The sequence below is a fragment of the Indicator indicator genome, chromosome 8, assembly GCF_027791375.1.
Source record: "Indicator indicator isolate 239-I01 chromosome 8, UM_Iind_1.1, whole genome shotgun sequence".
NCBI lineage: Eukaryota > Metazoa > Chordata > Aves > Piciformes > Indicatoridae > Indicator > Indicator indicator.
This window is the reverse complement of record NC_072017.1, coordinates 7,217,734-7,243,254: the sequence shown is the minus strand read 5'-3', so window position 1 is coordinate 7,243,254 and position 25,521 is coordinate 7,217,734. Positions and strand designations below refer to the sequence as shown.

Genomic DNA, 25,521 nt, shown 5'->3' with positions numbered 1-25,521 from the left:
TTAAAAAATATGGAATAAAGCCACAGTATCTTCTCTTCATTTCCGTCTCCATTAGTGTTGTTTCATATGTTAGATGCTTTTGCCCATAGCAAGTCCCTTAATACAACCAGAAGCAGATTCTGAGTTGTAGTAGCAGGGAAATTAAATGCAGGGCAGTGCTGTTTGTACTGTAGACAGATGGGTTTGTGAAGATGGGTTTCTCATCTGATGCTTTCATTGCAGCCTTCTGTTTCTTTCCTCTGTACAGACATAGTCAGTTTCTAAAGGAAAAGAAAAGAAAGGAAGTTGCATTGAAAGGTCACCATGTACTGTGGTTTCAGCGTGCTTGAGTGTATGCCAGGTGCTGGCATTGCAAGGCCACCTGCAATTTTCATACTTCAGCTGTCTGACTGAGATTTCAGGGTCCTTAATAATGTAGCTTTTGGAATATTAACAGAAGTGGTTGAGACACTAAAAATAAGCACATGGCCAGGAAATCTGAGGTTGCATTTAACCTCAGTGTTGTAGTAACAGATTTTGTAACTTGCTCTACCAGGATGAGAAAAGATCAGATCAGATCTTGGGTTGTGTCCATTACCTGTTCTATTTGGATTAGAATTCTATCCAAATTCAGATTCCCATCAACATCTCAAAGGAAAAAAAAACATCCCCCCAAATTATTACTTGGCCAAAAAGTGGCAACACTTGCAAACTTGGCTGCCTGGTTTGCTGTGTCCTTAATTTAAATTTGAATTGACTTTTTTTGGATGAAACTTCACTAAACAAATGAATAATTGGTTGTGTTAGTCAAGTGTGCTCTTCACAGTCGTAATCTTGATGCTACAAGACTTCTAAAGCCATAACCTCAGTAACAAAAGCACATCTGGCACAGTGTAGCTAGCCTCCAGATTGCTCCTGTGAGAAGTTGTCCTTGGACATCTGACTGTTTCAATATTCTCATAAAAAATGTGTTTTCTTGATGTGCTATGTTTTTTTTTTTGTTGTTTTCACAGATATGCTCTTTCTTCAAGGATCAGAGGCTATATTTAAAGTGGCTTTAAGCCTTTTGGGAAGTCACAAGCCCTTGATTCTGCAGCATGAAAACCTAGAAACTATTGTTGATTTTATTAAAAGCACTCTCCCCAACTTGGGTTTGGTACAGATGGAAAAGACCATTAGTCAGGTATGAAATAATCTGGACATATGAGTAGTGTGCAAAGGAATGCTCTTTGTAACAAGATCTTGACAGAAGAACCACAACAGTGTAATGTGTTACTTCAAGCTGAGAATTCTGTTACTAGAGTTCTGAAGATACTGGAAACTTTTGCAAGCGTATGACATGCGTGTTGGTTGTGGTCATTTTATGAAGCCTTTAAAGAAAATTAGGTTACTTTTGGTTTGGAAGCGTGCAACACTTTGTTACTGGCAGGAAATACTACACAGTGTGTTCCAGAAAATAAGCAGCAAGGTGGGCTGAACGCTTTCTGAGATTTCCTGACTCCAAAGAGTCTTGCTCTCCAAGTCTCATTTCAGAAACAAAAATTGACCTCACAAATGTTGACCTTGCTTAATGAAATTAGAAGCCTCCCTGTGTTGACTTTGTCTGTGTTGGCTTTTATGGTGGTGGTGGTTTAGTGTGTTACAACAGCTCCTTTGTATTTCTGCCAGGAGTCCATGGGGCACTGCAGGCTCTTTCAGTGAGCAGTGACCCTAGGCAGCGAAGCTGGGGAATGCCTGATGCACTTTGATGGCAGACAAGGAAAATGATGCACTACTGCTCAGATAGCAGAAGGCTCCAAAGGATCACTGGAATTTGAAAAATAATTAAATCAGAGACTATTGCAGTTCTGGCTTGCCTGTTCAGAAACCCTAACTGTTAAACTTGACATCTCATTTGGAGCAGGCAAGTAGAAGATGGATTTAATCTGGTTTTCCTAAAGACCTTTGTGGACCAAAACATGAGGGATGTACTGTGCAGAACTGCAAGTGTCTGCCACTCAGCAAAGGCTGCAGCAAAGCCTGTAGGAAGCAGGCAGCAGTGCAGTACCCTGCAGCGTGCTTGCAAAAGGCTCACTTCTGATCCCCAGCAGCAAAGCTCCTAGGGGACACATGCTCAGTTATAATGAGAAACATTTCTTCTAGTGTTCACTATCAAAGGAAAGAGGGGAGAACTAGAAAGCCTGTAGGAGGGGAAGGAAAGCAAGTGATTTCTAGGGCACAAAAGAGGATCATCCATTCTCTGCCAGACTGAAAGCCTGGAGTGCACACCTCTGCAGAGACTGGAAGTGCTTAGGTGACTTGCAGAAAGCCACTGGCTCTGAGCAGCAGGAGGGAGAGATGCTCTGTTTAGGCAGCTCTGACTGCTCCGAGTTTCAAGTGGGCAGGTATAAGTAGATTGAAAGGAGAGCAGTTCCCCTACTTTGATCAGGGCTGCCTTTGAGGAGAGCAGCTGTTTGGCCAGCCCTGCAGTCCATCCAGAGCTCCTGGGCTAATCCCCATCTTCCTCACACCTTCTGCAGCCTGGCCCTTGGTTTGCATGCCCTAACTTGCCTTCAGCAAGCTTGTTTTCAAGTCAAGCTTTTCATCTGCCTCATGTTTACCCCCTTTCAGATTTGATACTCTGGGTATGGCAGCAGGGATTTCTCAAGAGCACAGAGGCTAGAAATGGCAGGGTTCATGAGAGGAACTAGCATTCTGCTCTGCTGAGTTGCATAGTTTGATTTATACATTTCACCAGTGTGCTCTCTCCAGAGATGCTCGAGTCTACAGAAAACAGAATTTCCACGTCAACCCAAATCCAGTACAGCTTTCTGCACTTGGATACTCAATCTGTATGCTTCTGCTGCTGCACAGCTGAGAGAATTTTTGTATAGCATAAGTAGCAGGTGCTGGAAAGCTGATGTTTTCTTTAAACAGCAGTTAAAGTTTTATAGACAAAGCAGGTAAATCAAATAGGAAATAATTCTTGTTATTTCAACAGGTATTTAAAATACAATTTGATATTCGACTAATTTCAAAAAAGGAATAAAGTACCAGGGGTTTAAAAAGAATACAACTCTTGAACTTCTATGCTTGGGCTGTTTTGCAGATACATTTTTAAAGCAACTTTTGTTTTCTACTGTTCTGTGATTGGCACACTTGTGCTTTTAATTTACCACCCTTTTCAACTGCTTTTGAAGGAGTTGACTAGCTCAGGGACATTGGAGTCATATATCCTGATTAATTTTAAGGCAGATATTTGCCAAAACTTATAAAAAAGGAAATGCAATTGCAGATTTTTTTTCCTTTGGGTCACTCTGTGCACCTCTATTTATTTACCTGCTGGTAAAAGAAGTTTTCTTAATATTCATGTATATGACTGACATTTATTTTAGTGATTCACAGTTAATATTACATAATGTTTTCATTAAGCTTTTTAGTGTAAGGATAGATGATTTAATTTTCATAGATTCATGGAATGGTTAGGGTTAGAAGAGGCCTTAAAGATCATCTAATTCCAACCCCCTGCCATGGGCTGGAACACCTTCCACTAGACCAGGTTGCTGAAGGCCTCATCCAACCTGGCCTTGAACACTTTTGGGGAGGGGGCATCTACAAGCTCCCTGGGCAACCTGTTCCAGTGTCTCACCACCATCACGTTTTCTCTCAGTGTCTAGGAGGACTGTAGAATCATAACTGAACCTAGCAGATTTACTGCTTTGCCTATAAGGCTTTCTTTCTGCTGAGCCTTACCCAGGTGGCACATGAGCTTGGACCATACTTCTGCAAAGTGACATCTAATTCTCAGTAGGTCCCAGAGGGTCCCTGCCAAAGTAAAATGCATTCAGTTCACACCTAAGGAGGGGAATACCCTCCAGAGTCTACACTTCTTGAACACCTTTGTGCAAGTGCTTTTGCTGAAGTCAGGCAGCAAATCAGTAGCAAAGGTTTGAAGTAGATCCAACGCTAATGTATTGCACACTAGAAAGTGTGAGTGGCAAACATGAAGTTCTTTGTCTGTATGCAGTGATTAAATATCTCAGTCTAGATCCATGGGTTTTAGAGCACTGAATGAGCTCTGGGTTTCATCTGCACAGCGCCTAATAACACTTCTTTTATCTAACAGGTGTTTGAAATGGATATTGCCAAGCAGTTGCAGGCTTATGAAGTTGAATACCACGTGCTTCAGGATGAGCTTATAGACTCCTCTTTAAATGATAATCAGAGGCTGGATAAATTGGAGAAGGCGAACAGTAGCTTGCGCAAACAAAACTTTGATCTCCTGGAAGAACTGCAGGTACGATTTAAGTTTCATAGTTAATTTACATTCTCGTTTGTCTGCCTTTTCAGTAGAGACTGTCCTACATCAAGGCTCAGGAGAGGCTGGCATTTGGTCTAGTGACCTTGAAGTGTAGCCACTTCCTTCCAGTTTCCTTTAGTTTAGCCTTTAAACCTTAGCCACTTGCAATTCTCTTTAGTTTAGCCTTTAAAATGTAAGCCACTTGCAAGTTTCTTTTGTTTAGCCTTTAAACTCCAAATGCAGGAGAAACTCTGAGGGAGGTGGGTAGAGCACGTCCTTGCACTTTGTGAACAGTTGATTCATCACACTGTCTCTTCTCTTGGAATTAAAATCATAGCTGTGGAAGATGACTAAAAATACACAAAGTGCTTTCTCAACTTCATTTTTATGTTTTGAATGACTGCTTTATTGTAGCAGGGATACTTAGTCTGTCACAAATGGGAAAGCTAATGCCAGTGTCACAATTTAGAGATACATTTTCTACAAAGACCTACTCTTTCTTGGCAGACTTTTTTTTTTTAAAAGAACTGTTAGTCAGATTTTTTTAGACAAGATATGAAATCCTTTCTAGTATATGCTCAGTGCCTGTTCAGTCTGCAGCTTTTGTAGAGGTCTCTGTAGGGGTTGTTCTTTGTGCAGCTGTTCAGAAAGTCATAGAATCCTACAATGGTTTGGGTTGGAAAGGACCTTAAAGATCATGTAGTTCCAATCCCCCTGCCATGGTGAGGGACACCTTCCACTAGGCCAGGTTGCTCAAGGCCCCATCCACCATGGTCCTGAACACTTCCAGGGAGGGGATGTCCCCTCCCTGGGCAACCTGTTCCAGTGTCTCTCCACTCTCGCTGTAAAGAATTTCTTCCTAGTCTCCAATCTAAATCTCCCCTTTTCCAGCTCAAAGCCATTGTCTCTCATCCTATCACAACAAGCCCTTGTAGAAAGTCCCTCCCCAGCTCTCCTCTAGGCTTCCTTCAGGTACTGAAAGGCCTCTAGACGGTCTCTCCTGGTCTTTTTTTCTCAAGCCTGAATAGCCCCAACTCTCACAGCCTGTCATAACAGGACATTTGTTATAAAACTGCTGACCAGGCATTTACTTAGATGAAGAAACAGTCTTCAGGGGTAAGAAGCAGGCATTTCAAGTCTCTTGATTATTGTTGAAGACACAGACTTTGTAACATAACAGGTGCAGGAAGGAGTTCATGCTGAAGTGAGGATGCAGCTAACAGACCAGGATGTCTTTGCTTTGCAATTCAACAAGTAGGACTGGCCAAAAATGTCTCCCAACTGACCCATACAGAGGCTTATCTTAATCTGCAGCTCTTTGGTAAATAATTTGTAGACTTAGTAACTTTCTAATGCAGTTACATTGCTTCATATTCTGAGTTTAATTGTGAACTAATCAAGGGCATCTAGTTAAGAGGGGGAAGTTTCTTGCTATAGGCAAAACCCTAGTTGTAGTCTAAAGTATACAAAATCTAATAACATTCATAGTTGCATTTACCTTTGCAATTTTTCATCATTTGGAAAGTATTTTATATGTATTAATCTGTCTCAAATAGTTTAAAGTCTGGAGTGGTTATTAATTAATTCTTTTTTTTTTCTCTTTTCTTTCCCTTCTTTCTCCCACCTCCTCTTTTCTTCTTCTTCCTCTGAAAGGTGGCTAATGGAAAGATCCAAAACCTTGAAGCCACAGTAGAGCTTTTATTAAGCAATGAAGGCAAACTGAAGCAGTCCATTCTCACCCTTGAGCAAGAGAGAGCAGCTCTGCTGAAAGCAGTGGAAGAGATGCAGAAGAAGATTGGTGATACCGATGGGAAGCCTTTGCTGACTAGACAAGAACACATGGATGCTGACTGACACTCACAGCTGTAATGCAGCTCAGAAGCTGAGCAGGAAACAAAGGGAAGAAGTGGGTCTTTTGGTCATGATCCCTGGGAATTTGACATTGTCACCTTCATTGTACATGCCTTACTGTAGCAAAGCAAGATACAGGCATGGTGGCTTCCCATATCAGAGAAGAGAAGGTTCTTTCTTCGTAGGATCTAGAAATACTATGAGCAGCAAGATGCCACCTCGTGATAAGCAGGACAAACTTGTTAGTGCAGTCATACACAGCACACTGTAAAGGTGTCATGGATTCTTCCATAAGTGCTTCTGAAACCTAAGTGCTTTGTGTTCATCACATATTTGCTTTGTGTGTGGATCCACTACCATGTTAAACAGCACATCCTTGAGAAGGTCCTCTGAAGAAATGCAGCAGTGTCAAACCTTTGAAGGGATGGCTGCCATGTTGCAGCTCTGTGGTGATAACATTGACAGAGAGTTTTGTGACTGGACTTGAGATGTTTTAAAGGGTGTAATTCCCCTGCAGCTTGGCTGTTAATGGTCTTGTTTAGGCTTCAGAAAAGCGCTTCCTGATGCTTGAAGGTGTCAGTCCATTGGACTCCAGAGAGCTGGACCTCTTCCTATGTAACTATGCATAGTTGGGGGTTGCTCTCTGTTTTTCTAAGTACATTGGTTTAGAACAATTTTTTTGTTTAACAACCATTAATTTAGAGCATTGTTAGCTGGCATTATCTGATAAGCATCCTGTATATAGCAACTGCATTATGCTTAACAAAATACACTGACATGGGTTTGGTGAGGCCTTTGACTCTTGCAATAGCATCCATGGATCTAGACTTTCAAGTTTCATCTTATTTATTTCTGGTCTGCTGTGTGATGGGAGGCATCCTTTTGATGGGAAACTAATGCCCCTTTCTGTCATTTTTTTATTCCCCTTATTTGGTCCTCTGTGCCCACTCAAATGTTATTCTTTAAGACTTTTTTTCTGAAGTAGTGGAGGCATTTCAAGAGCTTCATGTTGTGCCAGATATGCTTAAACTGGTTTAGAAAGGGTTTGAATTAGGTCACCATTCTTTTCACAAAGCAGCTTTGAAGATTACACATGTTAAAAACTAAATAAATAATTCTTATTTTCCTTAACACAGTGAAAGTTTCCAGGCCAGTTAGAAAGCACCACTGCTACAAGTGCAATAATATCTATGGTTATCCAGTTATTTGGGTTTGCTTCAGAGTTAGGAATAGTGCCATAGTTTTCCCCAACAACAGAGTTCATCCACATTGGTGTCATGTTAGGCTGGAGATTCACCCAGGAAGTGCTTTTTTTTTTGCCAGTTTTTTGTTTTTCCTTTCTTAAACCAATGTTTTTATTTTTACAATTTTTATGCACACAGGGTTTTATTATTTTTTATTTTATTTTATCTTTTTTCTCTGACTGGCAATGTAGGAAAGGATTTGGTTTGCTTTTTTTCTTTTTCTCATACAGTGTCTCTCCCAGCACATCATGGTTGTAGTTTACTGTGCAGGTAAAAATACCTCTGTATAGGTCAACAAGAAAAAAAGAGAATTTACTTCTTCCATTTCTTCTTTGTTTGACTATGTCATGTCTTAAATATGTCAGGTTCTTGCAAATCCACCTTGCATTCACTTAGTGTTGAAATTCCAGATAAATCAGTTATTATTAATCCACTTATCTCTTAGGCTTGTTTTTTTAATGTGGAAATCCATATTGAAGCTCATGCTTCATGTTGAAAATCTTGTCATGATGGACCTCATACTCTTAGGGCCCTCCACCTGTTGCATTTTTACTGCATAGTGCCATAATTCATATACTGATTTTTAACAAGAGCAATAAAAATAAACTCTGCCTACATCTACATTTGTACATCTTCTGAAATTTAAAACCAAAACCATGGTGGTTGAGGTGACAGTTCAGAACTCTGCGAGATGAGACTTTCCCTGATAGGACAGGAGTGCCAGCCAAAAAGAGGTTGGAGTGAGGTGGGTGTTGGTCTCTTCTCCATACTAACAATTGATGGGATGAGAGGAAATGGCCTCAAGTTGCATTAGAGGAGGTTTAGGTTGGACATTAGAAAAAAACTTCTTGATTGAAAGGGTCCTCAAAGACTGGAACAGGCTCCCCAGGGAGGTGGTCGAATCCCCATCCCTGGAGGTATTTAAAAGCCTAACAGTGTGGTGCTGAGGGACTTGCTTTAGCACCAGACTCGAATTAGTGGTTAAAGGTCTTTTCCAACCAGAAAGATTCTATGATTTTGATACAGAACCTGAGAATGATGATGCAGTGCCTATCATGTGGGAAGGTCAAATCACTTCCATAAAGGCTTATCCCTTATCCCTCATTTGAGTGAGGTCTGAGTCACAAAGAAGGTCAATGACTTGTACCGAATAGTTCAGTTTCTCACTGGTTGCTGGCACTGAAACTCATATCTTCTTTCTAACTTGTGGTCAAGCTGTCTTGCTGGTTGTCTGAAAGATTGTTCCAGAAGGTCTGTAAAGTGTGCTCAGTAGTCATGCAGTGCTCTGCCAAAACCATGGAAAATGGGAATGTGCAGTTGCTGGAACCTTGTCCTTCTCTGACAGCTCTAGCTCCATGCCATCAGTAACTCTCAGTCCTACTGAAACACATTGTCTCCTAGTCTGCAGGCATCTAGTACCTTCCAGCTCTTGCTTGATATGCTGCAGCAGCTGCACTGCCAGCAATCCTAAGCAGCAAGGATTGTAGCAGAGCATGAAGGAGATTTTTCCAAGCATAGGAATCTTTGACCAGAGTTGCCATTACTTGGGACAAAGTCATGAAACCATAGCTAGTAGGACTCTCAATGAAGGACAGTGATCATCCACACAGGGCAATGGAGCTAGTGCTTTTTATCCTTTGGGATCTTCCTCCACCATTCTGTGGAGCAAGGAGCTGAATACAGGTTTTGGGGCTTCAGGTCCAACACAGTAGCTGCTGCACCTTCATAATAAAACAGGCTGATGTTTGAACATAGCAGAGCACACCACCACTCTTTAGCCAAAGGCACTGACCTGGGGTTTGCTGAATGAGATAATGCCATTTAGAAAGTGCACACATCTAGCTTTGAGGCACTGCTGGCCTCCAGCAGCTTCTGGCCTCCAGCAGCTTCTGGCCTCAGTGCTTGCTGGCCTTGCAGCCATTCAATGAAAAGCTGGAAGAAGCCAGGTGCTTCTCACCCTCCCACCATCTGTATTTAAGCTTGAGGCTCTTGTGCTTGAGCTCTGCCTGAGCTATGTTGCAGCCGCACTTTCATCTGCTCATGTACCCTTGTCAATCCTGACCTATGGATTTGGCTTCCTGGCTTGTCCTCGAACCTGACTCACCACCACAGCCTTGTCTGTGACCTGGACTGTTGGCTTGCCCTGCTTCTCCATTTTGGGTACTGTGGGACAGCCTCTTGTCAGAAAGTTGCCCCTCTTGCCTTCCTGCCTGTCATCCTCAGCTCCTGACTCACTTTTCCTCTTCAAAGCAGCACCTGCCCTTGCTGCTCCCCAGCACAGCCCTGTAGCACAGCTCAGGTTACACATCTGCACTGCTAGTGATTCCAGAGCTGGGCTGGTCAGAGCTTGTTTAGGTGTCTCTGCATGCCACTGCTCTTCATTGAGCAAGCAAGCCAGTTCTCTTCCACCTTGCTTAGGGCTCTCCAACACAATGGCCACACTGTGTAAAGGAGCCCTTACAAGACTCCAATCTCTTTCAAAATACCACGGGCATGTTCTTTTCCACTTCAGACATCTCCACACCAAAGAAGCAGAATATACATTTTGATTAGCACTGGATGGATGCCATGCTTGCTTGAGGCACCTGAGATCATTTCGCAGTATTAATGTTGTGTCACACCCTGTGAAGCCATTTTTCTTTAATAGCTTTACCAGAGCAGGTGCGTGGGAGGGAGAGGAACGCCAGCAGCGAAGCCAACCAGCAGGAGGGCAACCCAGGCATCGCCTTTGGAGGGTACTTGTGTGGCTTACACACACTTAGCTTTGCATAACCCAGCCTGGGGTGGATCACTGGCTGCTCATTTGCTCATGTAGCTGCCTGAAATTGTTGCTTTCATCTAAACAAACCTGAGGCAGCAGGAACTTGGTGCCTCACAGTAGGGCTTTTCAGTGTGACCCAAAGCAAATCAGCAGGCACTTCATTATGTAGAAGATTCCACTTAGCCCTTTGTATAAGTGGATCTTTTTTTTCTTTCCTTCTAATTGTATCATATATTTCCATGGTGCTAGGAAAAGTTTTGGGGCTGCAGATGGTAAAAGATGATGAGACTCCTTTTACAGAGAAAACAGAGGTGATTAAAGCCACTAAGATGATGGGAGGACTAGAACTTTAGAGGAAAAGGCTGAGAGAGCTGGGGCTGTTTAGCCTGGAGAAGGCTGAATGGGGATCTCAGTGATGCTAGTCAATAATCTAATGGATGAGTGTCAGGAGGATGGAATCAGAGTCTTCACAGCTGGAGGAGCCTAATGAAGTTTCTGGAAGAAGCCACATCTGTCCTGCACACATGAAGTGGTCAGCCCCAGAGACATCAGTCCTGCTGCCTCCTCCATGCAAGGGGATGAACATGGGAAAGACACCTGATGGAGCCTAATGAAGTTGCCAGAAGCCACATGGCTGAGTCTGCCTCAAGATTTCCACTTCCACTAACCTGAAGGATGAGAGGTTGAGTTTGATTTGTATGGATGAAATTCAGGCTCTCGTTTTTACATCATTTCTAGCTAGACAGTAATTGTGCTATGTTGTCTCTTTTCCAGATACAGATTTAGCTGCTTTGCCAGGAGGAATGTCAAACACTATTTCCTTCTGGGCCAGTGTCAGGAGGTTGGAGCCAGGCTCTTCTCACTGGTGTTCAGTGACAGAACAACGGGCAGTGTTCACAAACTGGACCACAGGAGGTTCTACCTAAACATAAGGACAAAATTCTTCACTTTGAGGGTGGCAGAGCACTGGAGCAGGCTACTCAGAGAGGCTGCGTTTGTCTCCATCTCTGGAGGCATTGCAAACCCACCTGGACATGCTCCTGTGTGATTTACTCTGGGTGACCCTTCTCTAGCAGAGAGGTTGGACTGGATATCTTCAGAGGTCTGTTCCAACCCCCATCATGCTTTGAGTCTGTAAAAACAGGGGTTCTGAAGAACCTTTTCCCAGTTCCCTACCCCTGACTTTTCTTCTGCAATGTTTCATAACCCCGGTGAGATTTGAGGGAATTTTCCTGACATTTCTAAAATGTTGTATTTCACAAGTAGAAATTGCTGCTAAGGAAATAGGTGGAAGCAAGATTTGCTTTTGATGAGGAGTAAAACGACTTACAAAGATGTTCTGAGTGTAGTCATATTTGCCTAGGCTCAGCTGGATGCCTACTTTCTGTTGCTGTCTAGCACCTTTCCTTTTATTAACGTTTCACATCAGACTGCTTGTCTACAAAGGAGATATTAATGCATTTTTTTATTTTCCAGCTGAAAGCAGCATATGATAATCACCTTTTGTACCTATCCTTCTCTTGCTAATGAGACAGCAAGTTTCCATTTCTCGCCAGGTATTTGCAAGTCAGTCTAATGAAGATGGTACTCAGGAAAAAAAAAAACGTTTCTTGCCTCTCCCAGCTTCTCTTGAGATTGGAGGGGGTATTGCCTGTTTAGCTGGCATTGAAGAAGTTTCCAAAGGTCTATTTTCTCAGATATTTTCTTTCCTAAGCTGTTACAGGATGAACAAATACTCAGAACATTCCTACAGAGAGTCTTTTTCCATGTTTCCAACATGGGATGCTTGGGATGCTGTTGGCTCTGTAGTTAGTGAAATGCCTTGCAGTGCCAGAGATTTGGGATTGCCAAGGCAAGAGCTGATTCAAGGAGTGTGTTCCTTCTATCTGTTAGTTAAAATGAGCTGTGTAGCTTAAAAGTTGGCCACTAATTGGGACTTGGAGCTCATGAGGCCATAGATTCTTAACGGGATTAGTGGCACACGTCTATCTCCCCAGCTCAATGTAGAACCATAGAATCATAGAGGTGTTTTGGTTGGAAAATACCTCTAAGATCATTGAGTCCAACCATTTATGTGAAGTGAAAGGTAAATCCAACAAAGTGGCTATAAGCCTCAAGCTTTTACTAGTAGCAGTTGATGTTGGTCCTACGTACTTGACTTGGAGGATAAAACATCACAACTCTGCTTTAAAAATGTCAGGATGCTTAATCCATCCAACAGGGATATTCTTGGACATTTGAGTGCCTCTATGCTAGTGATTCTTTGCTGAGAGTGTGGCCCAAGGACTGTAAATTTGTGTTTCCCCTTTTGAAAAACTTCATGCCTCAACAAAGGAGAAAAACTTCCATTGTCAGCTTCTGCTTAAAAAAGAAGTAGGAAGTTTTATGATTAAAGGAACATCAGTGTATGTGAGAGAAGGAGGAAATGAGAGTTTCAGAAGCAAAGAGCTGACAGCAGGGATTTACCCAAACCAGCTGCATGACCTCCAGAGAGCAAACAACACACAACATCTCCCTGCTGTAGCCCACCACTTTCAGACATTTTTAGTCATTGTCCAGAGAAGGGCAACAAAGCTGATGGAAGGGTCTGAAGAACAGGTCTGATAAGGAGCAGCTGATCGAACTGGGATTGTTTAGTCTGGAGAAAAGGAGCCTGAGGGGAGACCTCATTGCTCTCTATAACTTCCTGAAAGGAGGTTGTAGCAAGAGTAAGGTGGGGTTGGTCTCTTCTTCCTAGGTGATGCTTTTATGCGTGTCAGGAGCTTGTTAGGCCATGTCCCCTTCACAAGGCTTGGTTTCAAATCCGGTTCCTCCCTTCAGTTCCTGATCCTTGGCTACTTTCTCAAGGCACATCTCCACACTTCTCTAGAGGCAGATTTGAAAAAAAGCTGTCTGTGACCTGACATACTGACCTGCCAAGTGGAGTAGTTCAGCTCTTCCACAACCCACACCTTGCTGATGTGCTTCCCAGCCAAGTTTATCAGCTTTGACTGACTGTAATCTTGATGGCAGTTATGTGGTTCCTGGTTTGGACTTAGCCTGTGCCCAGCAAGCTTAGAGTACAGAAGGAGCTTGCTCATGTCAGCTTAGACCATTCCATGGAGACACACTGTGAGTATTACCTGGTCAGCTTCTAGGCTTCCTCTTGACCATTGATTCAACTTTTTAAAGGTAGGATCCACTTTTAAATGTAAGCAACTCAAAAGCTGCCAACTGTGTTAATTTACCAAGCCCCTGGACATTTCACATACACTGAAGGTCTTGCTGGCTACCAAACTGGCCTCATATGGAGGCAAACACACAGTTACAAGCTGCAAAAAGCCCACACTCATTTCCTTGCCTTAATTTAAGACATAGAATTGTTTTGGTTGGAAAAGACTTTGAAGATCATTTAGTTCAACCACAGAATCAATACTGCTTTGGGTTGGTAGGGACCACTGAGATCATCCAGTTCCAATCCCCCTGCCATGAGCAGGGACACCTACTAGACTAGCTTGCTCAAGGTGCCATCCAACCTGGCTTTCACCACTTCCAGGCTTGGAACCTCTACAGTTTCTCTGGGCAACCTGTTCCAGTGCCTCACCACTCTCAAGGGGAAGAATTTTTTCCCAATGTCTTATCTAAATCAAGCCTGTTTGAGTTTGAAGTTCTCTAACTCTAGCATGGCTGGTACTAAGCCATGTTCCTCAGCACCACTTCTCTGTGGCTGTTAAACACCTCCAGGGATGGACATTCAACCATGTCCCTGGAGAGAGCCTGTTCCTGTGTTTGAGAACCCTTACAGACAAGAAGTTTCTTCTAATATCCAACCTGAACCTCCCCTGAAGCAACTTGAGGACATTTCCTCTTGTCTTACCATTTGTTATAAGGAGAAGAGACCAAGACCCACCTTGCAACAAGCCCCTTTGAGGGAGTTGTAGAGAGTGACAAGGTCTCCTCTGGACCAGGGACATTTCGATTCATTTGGCCATTTGTCCCATGTTCTGAGTTCAACGAAAGTGAAAACTTCTTCCTGCTCTCTCCAATCTTTATTTTGCAAAAGGATTAGAAAGCTTCAGGCCACCAGCCTGCCTGTGTCACCATTGTTCTTCATAGAATCATAGAATGATCTGGGTTTGGAAGGAACCTCCAAAGGTCATCTAGTCCAACCCCCTCTGCAGTCAGCAGGACCATCCTCAACTAGATCAGCTTGCCCAGAGCCCTGCTGAGCCTCACCCTGAATATCTCCAGGGATGGGGCCTCAGCCACCTCCCTGGGCATCCTGTTCCAGTGTTCTGCTACCCTCATGGTAAAGATTTTGTTCCCAACATCCAGTCTAAATCTACTCTAATTTCAAACCCCTCATCCTATCACTCCAGGCCTTTGTAATTAGTCTCACTCCATCCTTCTTACAGGCCCCCTTCAGGTATTGGAAGGTCATTATTAGGTCTTCCTGGAGTCTTCTCTTTTCCAGGCTGAACAACCCCAGCTACCTCAGTCTGTCCTTGTAGTAGAGGTGTTCCAGCCCCCTAATCATTTTCGTTGCCTTCCTCTGGACCCACTCTATCAGGTCCATGTCCTTCCTGTATTGAGGTCTCCAGATCTGGATGCAGTACTCCAGATGAGGTCTCACCAGAGCTGGAGGAGGTTTAAAAATTAAACAAATCACTCTTGGTGGAGGACCCATATCTGGAGGTGCTCCAGGTCAAACTTGATGGGACCCTGAGCAACCTGATCTAGTTGGAGTTGTCCCTGCTCATTGCAGAGGGCTTGGACAAGATAACCTTCAAGGGTCCTTCCAGCCTTCTATGATCTCAGCCCAGCACAAAAATCCAGCAGGCTTACACTGGGCAGATGGTAACTTTCTTCTTATAAGTTTCAAGGACTTTCTGTCTCCCAGATCTGAGATGCTCTGTCTAAAAGGCAAAAAATACCAACACCATGAAGTGTTACCCTGCTGCTTCTTATCAGCAAGGGAAGAAATTTGATTTTAGAAAGAAAAGCCACACAACTTTTGGTAGAGTTTTAAATTGCCTTTTTGTTGGCATTTCATTTAACTGTTCTTTTGTAGTGCCTGATCTTAAGGGACCCAATTTATCCCCGCAGGGGAAGGGGTGGGGGGAAGGAGTGGAATTTATTCCTCAATTCCAACAGGAACAGGATAGTACCCTTGTAATTCCTACCTCAGATAAGAAAGTGCCTCTGGGGGAGGGGTTCTTTTGTTGTTGCTGGCTTATTTTTTAACTTGTTTATTAGCCTTGGAGTTTAAGACCTAAGCCTCTAATCTCCAAAGCAAAGCAGCAATTGTGACCCTAAGGGAAGGAGGAGCTGTCATGCTGTTGTTCAGTGTTACGCAAGCTGCTGAGTGCTCTGCAGAGTGCTTCCTTCTCCTCCAGACATCAGCTTCCATGAGATGTAGTTTCTCTACATAATACCAAGAGCTGCATGGTAAAAAATAAGAGAGCAAAGTTGCTGCACCAACCATTTGCTGCCCGAGGAAGTGGTGGAACCACTGTCCCTGGAGTGTTCACAAACCATGCAGAGATGGCTCTTGGAGACACGGTTTAGGGAGTGTGATGGCTGGACAGGGTGATCTTAGAGATTTTTTCCAACCTTAATGATTCTGTGGTTCTAGGCACACACCTTCTACAGGTGAAAGTGTTGCCCTAGTGATGGGTGGATTTAAGAGCATTCACTGACCTTGATTCTTGACTTTTGATTTCAGCACTTTGAGTGTGGCTTGTTCTCCCAACAGTGAGCTTGTGCCTCGGCCAGAGGGGTTTAGGCCATGGGGGATTGATGAGCCAGCCAAGCACAGAACTGTGAACTGGTTTCAGCTACAATGCTGAAGTAAGTGTGGCAATGAGTTAAAAACTCACTGAAGAAGAAGGGTAATGGGCATGAGACCAGACAGCTAGAAGCATGTTGCTTTGTGTCCTGTATGCTCCTAGTGCTGTGCTTCACTGCAGGACTCCTGCTGGAGTGCAGGAGAAGCAACTAGTGGAGATGTTAGTGAAACCCAGCAGACACACCCAGCATCAGAGAGAAACTGGAAAGGGCAGGGCAGAGATGCAGGAAGTGAAAGCCCTGTGACCAGCACTTCTGTCCTGCCACCACTTGCTGAGTGATTGTCATCATCTGTCCTGCACACATGAAGTGGTCAGCCCCAGAGACATCAGTCCTGCTGCCTCCTCCATGCAAGGGGATGAACATGGGAAAGACACCTGATGGAGCCTAATGAAGTTGCCAGAAGCCACATGGCTGAGTCTGCCTCAAGATTTCCACTTCCACTAACCTGAAGGATGAGAGGTTGAGTTTGATTTGTATGGATGAAATTCAGGCTCTCTTTTTTACATCATTTCTATCTAGACAGTAATTGTGCTATGTTGCCTCTTTTCCAGATACAGATTTAGCTGCTTTGCCAGGAGAAATGTCAAACACTATTTCCTTCTGGGCCAGTGTCAGGAGGATGGAGCCAGGCCCTTCTCAGTGGTGTTCAGTGACAGGACAAAGGGCAGTGTTCACAAACTGGACCACAGGAGGTTCTACCTAAACGTAAGGACAAAATTCTTCACTTTGAGGGTGGCAGAGCACTGGAGCAGGCTGCCCAGAGAGATTGTGGAGTCTCTGGAGGCATTGCAAACCCACCTGGATATGCTCCTGTGTGATTTACTCTGGGTGACCCTGCTCTAGCAGAGAGGTTGGACTGGATGATTTTCAGAGGTCCTTTCCAATCTCTACCATGCTGTGACTCTGTAAACCTTAGGAATTAAAACTTCTCTAAAGGTTCTTGTATAGGTCTTCCCTACTTAGTGTACTTCTGAAATCACTGATCTACAGTATGACCCCAAGATTGTTTTACTCTTCAGTTAGAGCAGACAGCTTACTTCAGGCATTGCTTTTCAAACTGAACGTTTAGTTGGCTTCCTAATTCAGCATGTGCAACAGTCAGAAAGTTTTTCTGCATGAAGGCATCGGTGTCAGTGCTGAAGCTACTCTCCACTAGATGGTAATGTTGTTTCAGATGATTGGTGGTGAAAGACACTCTGCCAGCAACTCCAAAAGGAAGTGGAAGCCATGAGATCTGTCCAAGAAATGATCTTTGGATGATTTGGAGAAGAAAAAAAGAAATCCATTTATTAGAAAACCATTTTGGGTTTGAAAAGGTTTAGATGAGAGCTTTGTATCTGCTCTAATTATTAGGGACATGGATGTGTTGGTTCATGAAGCAGCTTTGAAATGTCTCGGAGCAATGAATGAATTGTCAGAGAATGCAGAAGCCAAGCAGAGTGATCTCTGCCCTATGCTCTTATCAGATGCCCATTGTTGATGAGTGATTCAAAATGCATCAGTTGTTTCTAGCCACAGTTTTGCTGGGAAGGAGAAAAATGCTTCTCTCCTCCTTTTGTGTCAGTGGAGCGAGAAGCAAAAGCCTGTTTCTGCAATGGTAATAGAAAGCCTTACTAGCATGGGGTAGGATAGCAGCTGTGCTCCTCTTCATCCCCCTCCTGGGGCTTGGTAGGACCAGGCTGGCATATTCAGGTAATTTATGAACCACAGTGTCCATGCACTGGAGCCTCTGGGCAGGCCCTGCAGCCAGTGATGCCCACACATGCAGGTCTCTGCCAGCTCTCTGAAGTGCTGATGGTGGTAGGAGTAACACAGGAGAGCATGCCCACTAAGCTGGGTGGGAGTGTTGATCTGCTGCAGGGTAGGAAGGCTCTACAGAGGGACCTGGACAGCCTGGATCCATGGACTGAGGTCAGTTGTATGAGACTCAACAAGGCCAAGTACTGGGCACAACACTTGGGTCACACCAACCCCATGAGTGTTCCAGGCTTGGGGCAAATAACTGGAAACTGCCCAGCAGAGAAAGATGTGGGGGTGCTGGTCATCATCCAGCTGAACATGAGCCAGTGTGTACCTAGGTTGCCAAGAAGGCCAGCAGCATCCTGGCCTGGAACAGGAACAGTGTGGCCAGCAGGACCAGAGAAGGGTTTGTCCTCCTGTACTCAGCATTGGTGAGGCCACACCTTGGGTACTGAGTTCAGTTTTGGGGCCCTCACTCCAAGAAAGACATTGAGGTGCTGGAGCAGGTCCAGAGAAGGGCAACAAAGCTGGTGAAGGGTCTGGAGAAGCTGGTGAGGAGCAGCTGAAGGAACTGGGATTGTTTAGCCTGGAGAAAAGGAGGCTGACAGGAGACATTCTTTCCTTCCACAGCTCCCTGAAAGAAGGTTGTAGTGAGGTGGAGGCTGGTCTCTTCTCCCTAGTATCAGATGATAGGAAGAGAGGAAATGACCTCAAGTTGCACCAGGGGAGGTTTAGGTTGGATATTAGAAGAAACTTGGCTGAAACACTGCAACAGGCTCCCCAGGGAGGTAGCTGAATCTCCATCCCTGGTGGTGTTTAAAAGATACAGAGATGTGGTACTGAGAGCCGTGGTTTAGCACCAGACTTGGCAGAGTTAGAGAATGGTTGGATTCAGTGATCTTAAAAGTCTTTTTCAACTACAGTGAATCTCTGATTCTCTGAAGTAGTATTTGTTCAGGGTGGGAAAAATTTGATCAGGGAATAAGTCCGTTCCTATTCACAGTGAATTTGGGGAATTTGTGTCTTTATCACAGAAACAGAATTTATTTTATTTACATTTAGCAAAACACGATCGCTATAAAATGAGAAGGCTCCAAGGAGTCCCACAAGGAGAAGCAGAGCTCCTGCATGTGCTACATGCAGACAGCTGCAGGCATGCTCCAAGGCAATCTGTCAGCTCATGCAGCTCTGGGAAATGTTTTAATAAGTCTTTAAATAGCACATAGCATTAAAACCAAACACGCTTCCCACCTCAGGACTTGACCTAAGTTTTCCAGCTTCTGTACTAGGTTTTATCATGAAATTGAGAGGACACTTTCACCTGGATTTGTACCTCAGTGTGCTGGCAGCTTTAAACTGCAGTGGTACAGTTAACCTAAAATTAGCTGGGTTTGTTTCTCGGAGGTGATCCACCCATCTCACAAATGAAAAGCAGAATTGTGCTCTTTGCAAACAATAACATGCTCTCCACTAGTGCTGGCTGAGAACATCATCATTTCACATCAAGTCAAGTGAGTTCCTGCCAGCAGTGGATCTTCTGATCACACGAGACTCACAGACACTTCCAAGTTCATCTGTGCTAGTTTTATTTTTAGTAATAAAGCTAAGTTTAAAAAAAGGCTTTTCACCTTTCACTTGGAACAAGGCAGTAAGAAAGATACCATCAGGAAAAAAACTCAGTGGAGGTTGGATTTAAAGTAACAATTCCTGATGGTAATGGTGCTGCAGTGGGACTCCATTAACTGTGGTTGAAGGCCTATTCAGAGATGGGTTTGGCTGTAGGTACAGCTATGGACAGGCACCGTTTGGACTGAGAGAGGAAAATGAAAAACAATTTTGGGTTAACATTCCCTGTTCTGTGATCCTTGCATGCTTCAGCCTGATGGAAACAAAGATCACAGAATCCTGTATGGTTTGGCTTGGAAGGTACCTTAAAGACCACCTAGTTCCAACCCCCCTGCCATGGACAGGGACACCTGCTGCTAGAGCAGGGATAACTCACTTTGGGTTTAATTCAGAGAAACAGAAGTTTATCTGTCTCTGGAGACTTCCAAGGCCCTATGTGTTCCTATGCAATCTGCTTCAGGTGATCCTGCTCCGGCAGGGGTTTGGACTCAATGATCTTCAGAGGTCCCTTCCACTGTGCAGCAGGTAAAAGAGGTGGAGATGAGCTGAATACCTCACCTCTAGCTTCTGGCTGCTGTAAAATGTGAGCAGGGCTGAGGGAAGAAAGCTGCTATAGGTAAAAAGCTCTGCTGAAATTGGTAGAGGTGGCTGGGGCAAACCTCCTGCAGAAGAGCTGGAGGTGGCTTAATCATCTATGTCATGTGCTATAGGTTGACTTTTTGATGTCATTAGATATCAGTCAGTGAGGCTGTGAGTGAATACCAGTGCTGCTGAGGAAAATAAATGTGTACATTTGATGTCCAGAGACCTTAAAGTGTGCTGACGATGGACCAGGTGCTCTTTCCCTGAGCTTTTTGAAACTAATATCCAGAGCAGACAGGAAGCATTAGAGCAAAAGCAGGATTTCCTCCTAGTAAATTCAATTTCCCTCTTTTAGTCTAATTGCATTGTAGTAAGTGATGGAGTCCTTTTTTAATTTTTTTTTTTTTTTAGTTACAGCCTGAGAAGTTAAGTAAAAGAAAGAACAATGGTTTGAATCTAGAGCAGGGTAGATTTAGGTTGGATATTAGAAGGAAGTTATTCACAATGAAGACAGTGAAATATTGGAACAGGTTGCCTAGAAAGGTGGTGGAGTTTCCATCCCTGGAGACATTCAAGGTCAAACTTGATGGGGCTCTGAGCAACCTAATCTAGTTAAAGATGTCCCTGTTCACTGCAGGGGGCTGGACAAGATGAGCTGATGTATTCTAGGGTTCTATGAACAAACAGGAAAAGGAAGCAAAAAGGAGAGAAAGAAAAGCAAGAGCACCTGCACTTGTAGGGCATCTGGCATGTGAAAAAGTGCAGCCAGAAGTGGCTCGTGGATCTTAGGGCTGTGAATGACCTCTACCAGTGCCTGAGCTGTCCTCACTGCACTCCCTCAGAGCAGCTGGTGCACAATGAGTTTGGATTGCTTTCCATGTCTGCTGGCTTGTACCTGCTAATGAGAATCATAGAATGCATCAAGGTGGAAGGGAGCCTTGAAAGCCGTCTTGTCCAACCCCCTACAGTGAATAGGGACATCTTTAACTAGATCAGGCTGCCCAGGGCCCCATCAAGTCTGACCTTGAATGTCTCCAAGGATGGGGCTTCTACCACCTCCCTGGGCAACCTGTTCCACTATTACACTATCCCTCATTATGAAGAACTTCCTCCTTATGTTTAACCTAAATCTACCCTGTTCTAGTTTCAAACCATTGTCCTTCTAAACAGTCCCCCACAGCCTTCCTGTTGGTCTCCTTGAGATACTGAAATGCTGCTGTAAGGTCTCCAAGGAGCCTTATTTTCTCCAGGCTGAACAATCCCAACTCACAGCCTGTGCTCCAGCCCTCTGATCATCTTTGTGACCCTCCTCTGGACCTGGTCCAGCAGGTCCATGCCCTTCTTAAAAATCAAGTCTCTTCAGCTATGTGTTCTTAATTTAGCCATTGCCACATGCCTAGACCTGCTGTGGGTTTCACCTCACTCTATTTAATTTCACTCCACTCTAATGTTCTCTCTTTTTTTCTCTACAGAGCCTCTAGTTCATCCAGATAAATCTTATTTGCTGCTGATCTTTCTCTAATATTTCAGTTGAGGGCTTTACAAAGCTTTTTGTTATCAAGCATCTGTAAACGAAGTAGATTTTTCCCCCCTCTGCTGTTCCCTTTACATTTAGAGCACTGACCAACAGAGCCTTTAAAGTTACTCTTCTGGAAGGTTTCTTTTCCACCCAGTCCAAGAATCCCTGGGTAGAGGGTAAAAGAGAATAGGGAGCTGAAGCAGAAAAGGCTCAGTTCATGGAATCATAGACTGCATCAGGTTAGAGGGGACCCTTGAAGGTCATTTTGTCCACCACCACACCACCCCCTGCAGCAGGCAGGGGCATCTTTAACTAGATCAGGTTGCTGAGGGCCCCATCAAGTTTGACCTTGAATGTCTCCAGGGATGGGTCCTCCTCCACCTCTCTGGACAACCTGTTGCAGTATTTCACTATCCTCATTGTGAGGAACCTCCTCCTGATGTCCAAGCCATCTGTAGAAGGGTCAGTAGGGCAAGCTGAAGTTTCAAGAGGCTTTGTGCTATGAATGGAGCTGCCGTGACCCACCAGCAGGTGTGGCTGGTGTTTGTGGGAGCAGTTCCTTTCTACTGGGAGCCCCAGCAGAATGCAAATGCAGAAAAATTGGCAGGAAGGGTGTGCTGGGGGCAAAGCCAAGAAATCACATCCGCCCCAGAGCTGCGCGCCCTGGGCCAAGCGTCAGGAGCTGTCCCGGAGGGTCAGGCAGCCCCAGCAGCTCCACATTGCTTCATGAGACAGGCAGTCGCTTGGCAACAGCTCCGACGGCAGCGCCTTCCCATGGCCTCTCCTACGGCCAGGGCGAGGGCTGCGCGGCAGAGGCAGCCAGCCCTGCGCTGCCGCAGGGACTGAATCTGACTGGGAAGGTCACCGTGTAGCTTCCTGAATATGTCACAGAAGCAAGGCTGGCAAAGGGCACACAAACAGCACCAGGAGACCTTGAACCCTTGTGCAAATTTACCAGGGGATATGGAAAAGCAAACATGGAGGAGCCCAGTGAGAGCCGTGGCGGTTACAGCACCTCTGAATAGCAGTTTGGAACTAGAGCTGGGCACAGGTTTTGCAACCAAATGCCTTGCATCAGACATTGCCTGCTCTGATCAGGCTCCTGAACTCTTCTCTAGGACGCATGCATAGGGAACAAGTAATTCTCCTGCCTCTCCTCTCCCTCTCCTCTCCCTCTCCTCTCCCTCTCCTCTCCCTCTCCTCTCCCTCCCTCTCCCTCCCTCTCCTCCCTCTCCCTCTCCCTCTCCTCTCCTCCCCTCCCCTCCCCTTTCTTTTCTCTCCCCTCCCTCTCTCCTCCCCCTCCCCTCCTCTTTCTTTTCTTTTCTAATGTTATCTTCTCCTCCCTTTTCCCTTTCCCTCCCACTTCCTTTCCCCCCCCCTTCCCCTGTCTTTTTCTTTATTTTTCTTTTAACAAGCACCCAGACAGAGGAGCACTGGTAGGGACAAAGCCAGCTGTTTGGTCATAACACCCTGTTAGTCCTTTTCCCACAAGAAGCCAGCAGTGGGTGATGAAAGCCTCCTCTGGGATAAGGAAAGATCCCAGGCCTGGCTACAGCCCCTGCCAGCTCCAGGCCAGAGGAACAAGCTTCTCTGTTTTCCCTCCCCAGTGTTCTCACTGCTGGGGTGTGATAAGGGTTCTGTTTTCCAGTGGTTTCTGTGGAAGCTCCTGTGCTTGCTACAGAAAAATTTCATTTTGCAGAAAGAATTGTTTGGGTTTTTTTATTAATGGCTCCCCTCACCTTGTGGCAGGTGGAACAAATGGCTGGCTGGCTTGCTAGCCCAAGACAGACAGTGAAGGTGTTCAGCACAGAAGCAGCGCTGAACACCTCAGACCAGGCTCTTGGCTGGTGGGGCATCTCTTGGTTTTTGCCAAGTTCTTCAAGAGGTCTTGGACTCCTTCCAACCCAGAATAGGAAAGACTTTGAAATTTTGTAGTTTTGTGGGATGAGGAACTATTTTCCACCAGACACTGTTCTTCAGAAAATATGTTAGGAAGCAGCCAAGGGAACTGGGAGAACAGCTGAGTCTTCATGTGTCAAGCTTCATTTTAGCAGGGTCAACGAATGGTTGGGTTTGCTTCACTTCAGGGCTTTTGATGTTATGCCTGCCCTTACTCTGTGAGTTTATAATAGAACAAGAGTTCCCTGAAGTCTTTTTCAGCCAAAAGCTGTGATTCCAGAAAAACTGAGCTGAAGGATGTTTCTCTTTGAGATTCCAAAAGATCTGGAAATCATTTTGTCTTTGATCTCGGAACAGAAGGAGTTAGACAGCCTATCTATCTGTGTGAAACTCAGAGGCAAGGTAACTGCACGTCTTAGGAAAATGTTTTAATGATGGGGTGTTTAATGGAAAAGAAAAAAAAGGTTTTCTTGAATAAATATTTGTGTCTCTGCCACTCTGTTGCAACAAATTTATTGGCAAAGCTTCTTGAGGGAGAAATGTCAATAAGTCATGAGTGGAGTCACTGGCAGCTAAAGATGAGCGAATATTAGGGTAACTAGGAGCTCTGTTTGGGGATGATATTGAGGAATTTTTGGCTTTCTCCATGTAAGTTAAGAACTTTGGGAAGTGTTTTGATACATCAATATTCTGGAGGTGCCAGATTTTCTGTTGGTCTTTCAGTAGCTCCAGGGTCAGGTGAACCCAGAGGTGGGAAGTTTAGCGAAAATGTTCATAGATTCATAGAATGGTTTGGGTTGGAAGAGGCCTTCAAGATCATCTAGTTCCAACCTCCTGACCCTGGGCAGGGACACCTTCCACTAGATCAGGTTGCTCAAGGCTTCATCCAACCTGGTCTGGAACACCTCAAGGGAAGGGGCATCCACAACCTCCCTGGGCAACCTGTTCTAGTGTCTAACCACCCTCACTGTAAAGAATTTCCTTCTAACATCCAGTCTAAATCTGCCCTCCTCAAGATTTAAGATTTTTTACTTCTCTGCTTTCAGTATCCAGAATATTTTTCACTAGCTCGAGCTGCTACTTTTTACTCAGGTGAGTTTACAGTAGAAGTTTGTTTGTGACACCGTTGATTAACTAATAATTTAGTGTGTGCATGATTTATTTTGTACATTACTGTCATCTTTTGCTTTAGATATTCCCTGTATGTTGGGCTGATGCTTCTCTCTGAAAATGTGGTTCTAAATGTCAGTAATTCCCAACCTGTCTAGTTCCAGTAGCCTGCATGATAAAAGATTGGGGGTTGGTTAGATGGATGGCTTGTTCCTGGGCTGAGAAGCACTGGGCATGGTGCAATCACTCTGCAAGCTTCTTGACAGGAAAGCTGTATGTGTGTTCTCTGAAGTGTCTTTAGGTGGTTTGGTTAACTCACCCCAACGTTACTAGCTAGCTTTGTGCCACTATTTCTCTGGTTTCTCCTCTGAGAGCAATTTCTGCTGGAGGTTCCACATCCATTTCAAAAAGCATGTGTGAAGATATAGCTCCTTGAGTCTGTTCTCCCCTTGGGTTTCTTCACAGAATCACAGAATGTTTAGGGGCTGGAAGGAACCTTGAGAGATCATTCAGTCCAACCTCCCCTGCCAGAGCAGGATCACCAAGAGCAGATCACACAGGAACTCTTCCAGGTGGGTCTTGACTATCTCCAGAGAGGGAGACTCCACAACCCCCCTGGGCAGCCTGTTCCAATGTTCCATCACCCTCACAGTAAAAAAAAATTTGCCTCCTGTTTCCATGGAACTTCCTATGCCTCAGCTTCCACCCATTGCCCCTTGTCCTGTCATTAGGCATCACCAAGAGCCTGACTCCATCCTCTTGGCACTCACCCTTTACATATTTATAAACATGAATGAGGTCACCTCTCAGTCTCCTCCTCTCCAAGCTCAAGAGCCCCAGCTCCCTCAGTCTCTCCTCATAAGGAAGATGTTCCACTCCTTTAATCATGTTTGTGTCTCTGTGCTGGACTCTCTTAAGCATTTCCCTGAGGTCCTTCTTGAACTGAGGGGCTCAGAACTGGACACAATATTCCAGATGTGACCTCACCAGGAGAGGGTAAAGGGGGAGGAGAACCTCCCAAACCATCTACTCCAACCTTCTTCCTCCTCTTCATTTAGCTTCAAGCCAATCATGTGACCCCTGCTCCTTTGTCACAGTATAA

At 44.6% G+C, this 25,521-nt stretch overlaps 1 protein-coding gene across 5 annotated transcripts in view; it reads left to right on the top strand.

Moving 5' to 3' along the window:
* Window positions 1-6,715, top strand: part of TBC1D1 (TBC1 domain family member 1) — a 91,941-nt gene extending 85,226 nt beyond the window's left edge. For 4 of the 5 annotated variants that reach the window (XM_054382879.1, XM_054382877.1, XM_054382878.1 and 1 more), the window contains 3 exons: window positions 993-1,162; window positions 4,085-4,255; window positions 5,912-6,715. In XM_054382879.1, coding sequence (XP_054238854.1) covers window positions 993-1,162; window positions 4,085-4,255; window positions 5,912-6,112 — 542 coding nt within the window. In that variant the 3' untranslated portion in view covers window positions 6,113-6,715. The remainder of the gene's footprint in view (window positions 1-992; window positions 1,163-4,084; window positions 4,256-5,911) is intronic. The other variant, XM_054382880.1, reaches the window with a different exon arrangement.
* Window positions 6,716-25,521: the final 18,806 nt, after the last annotated feature.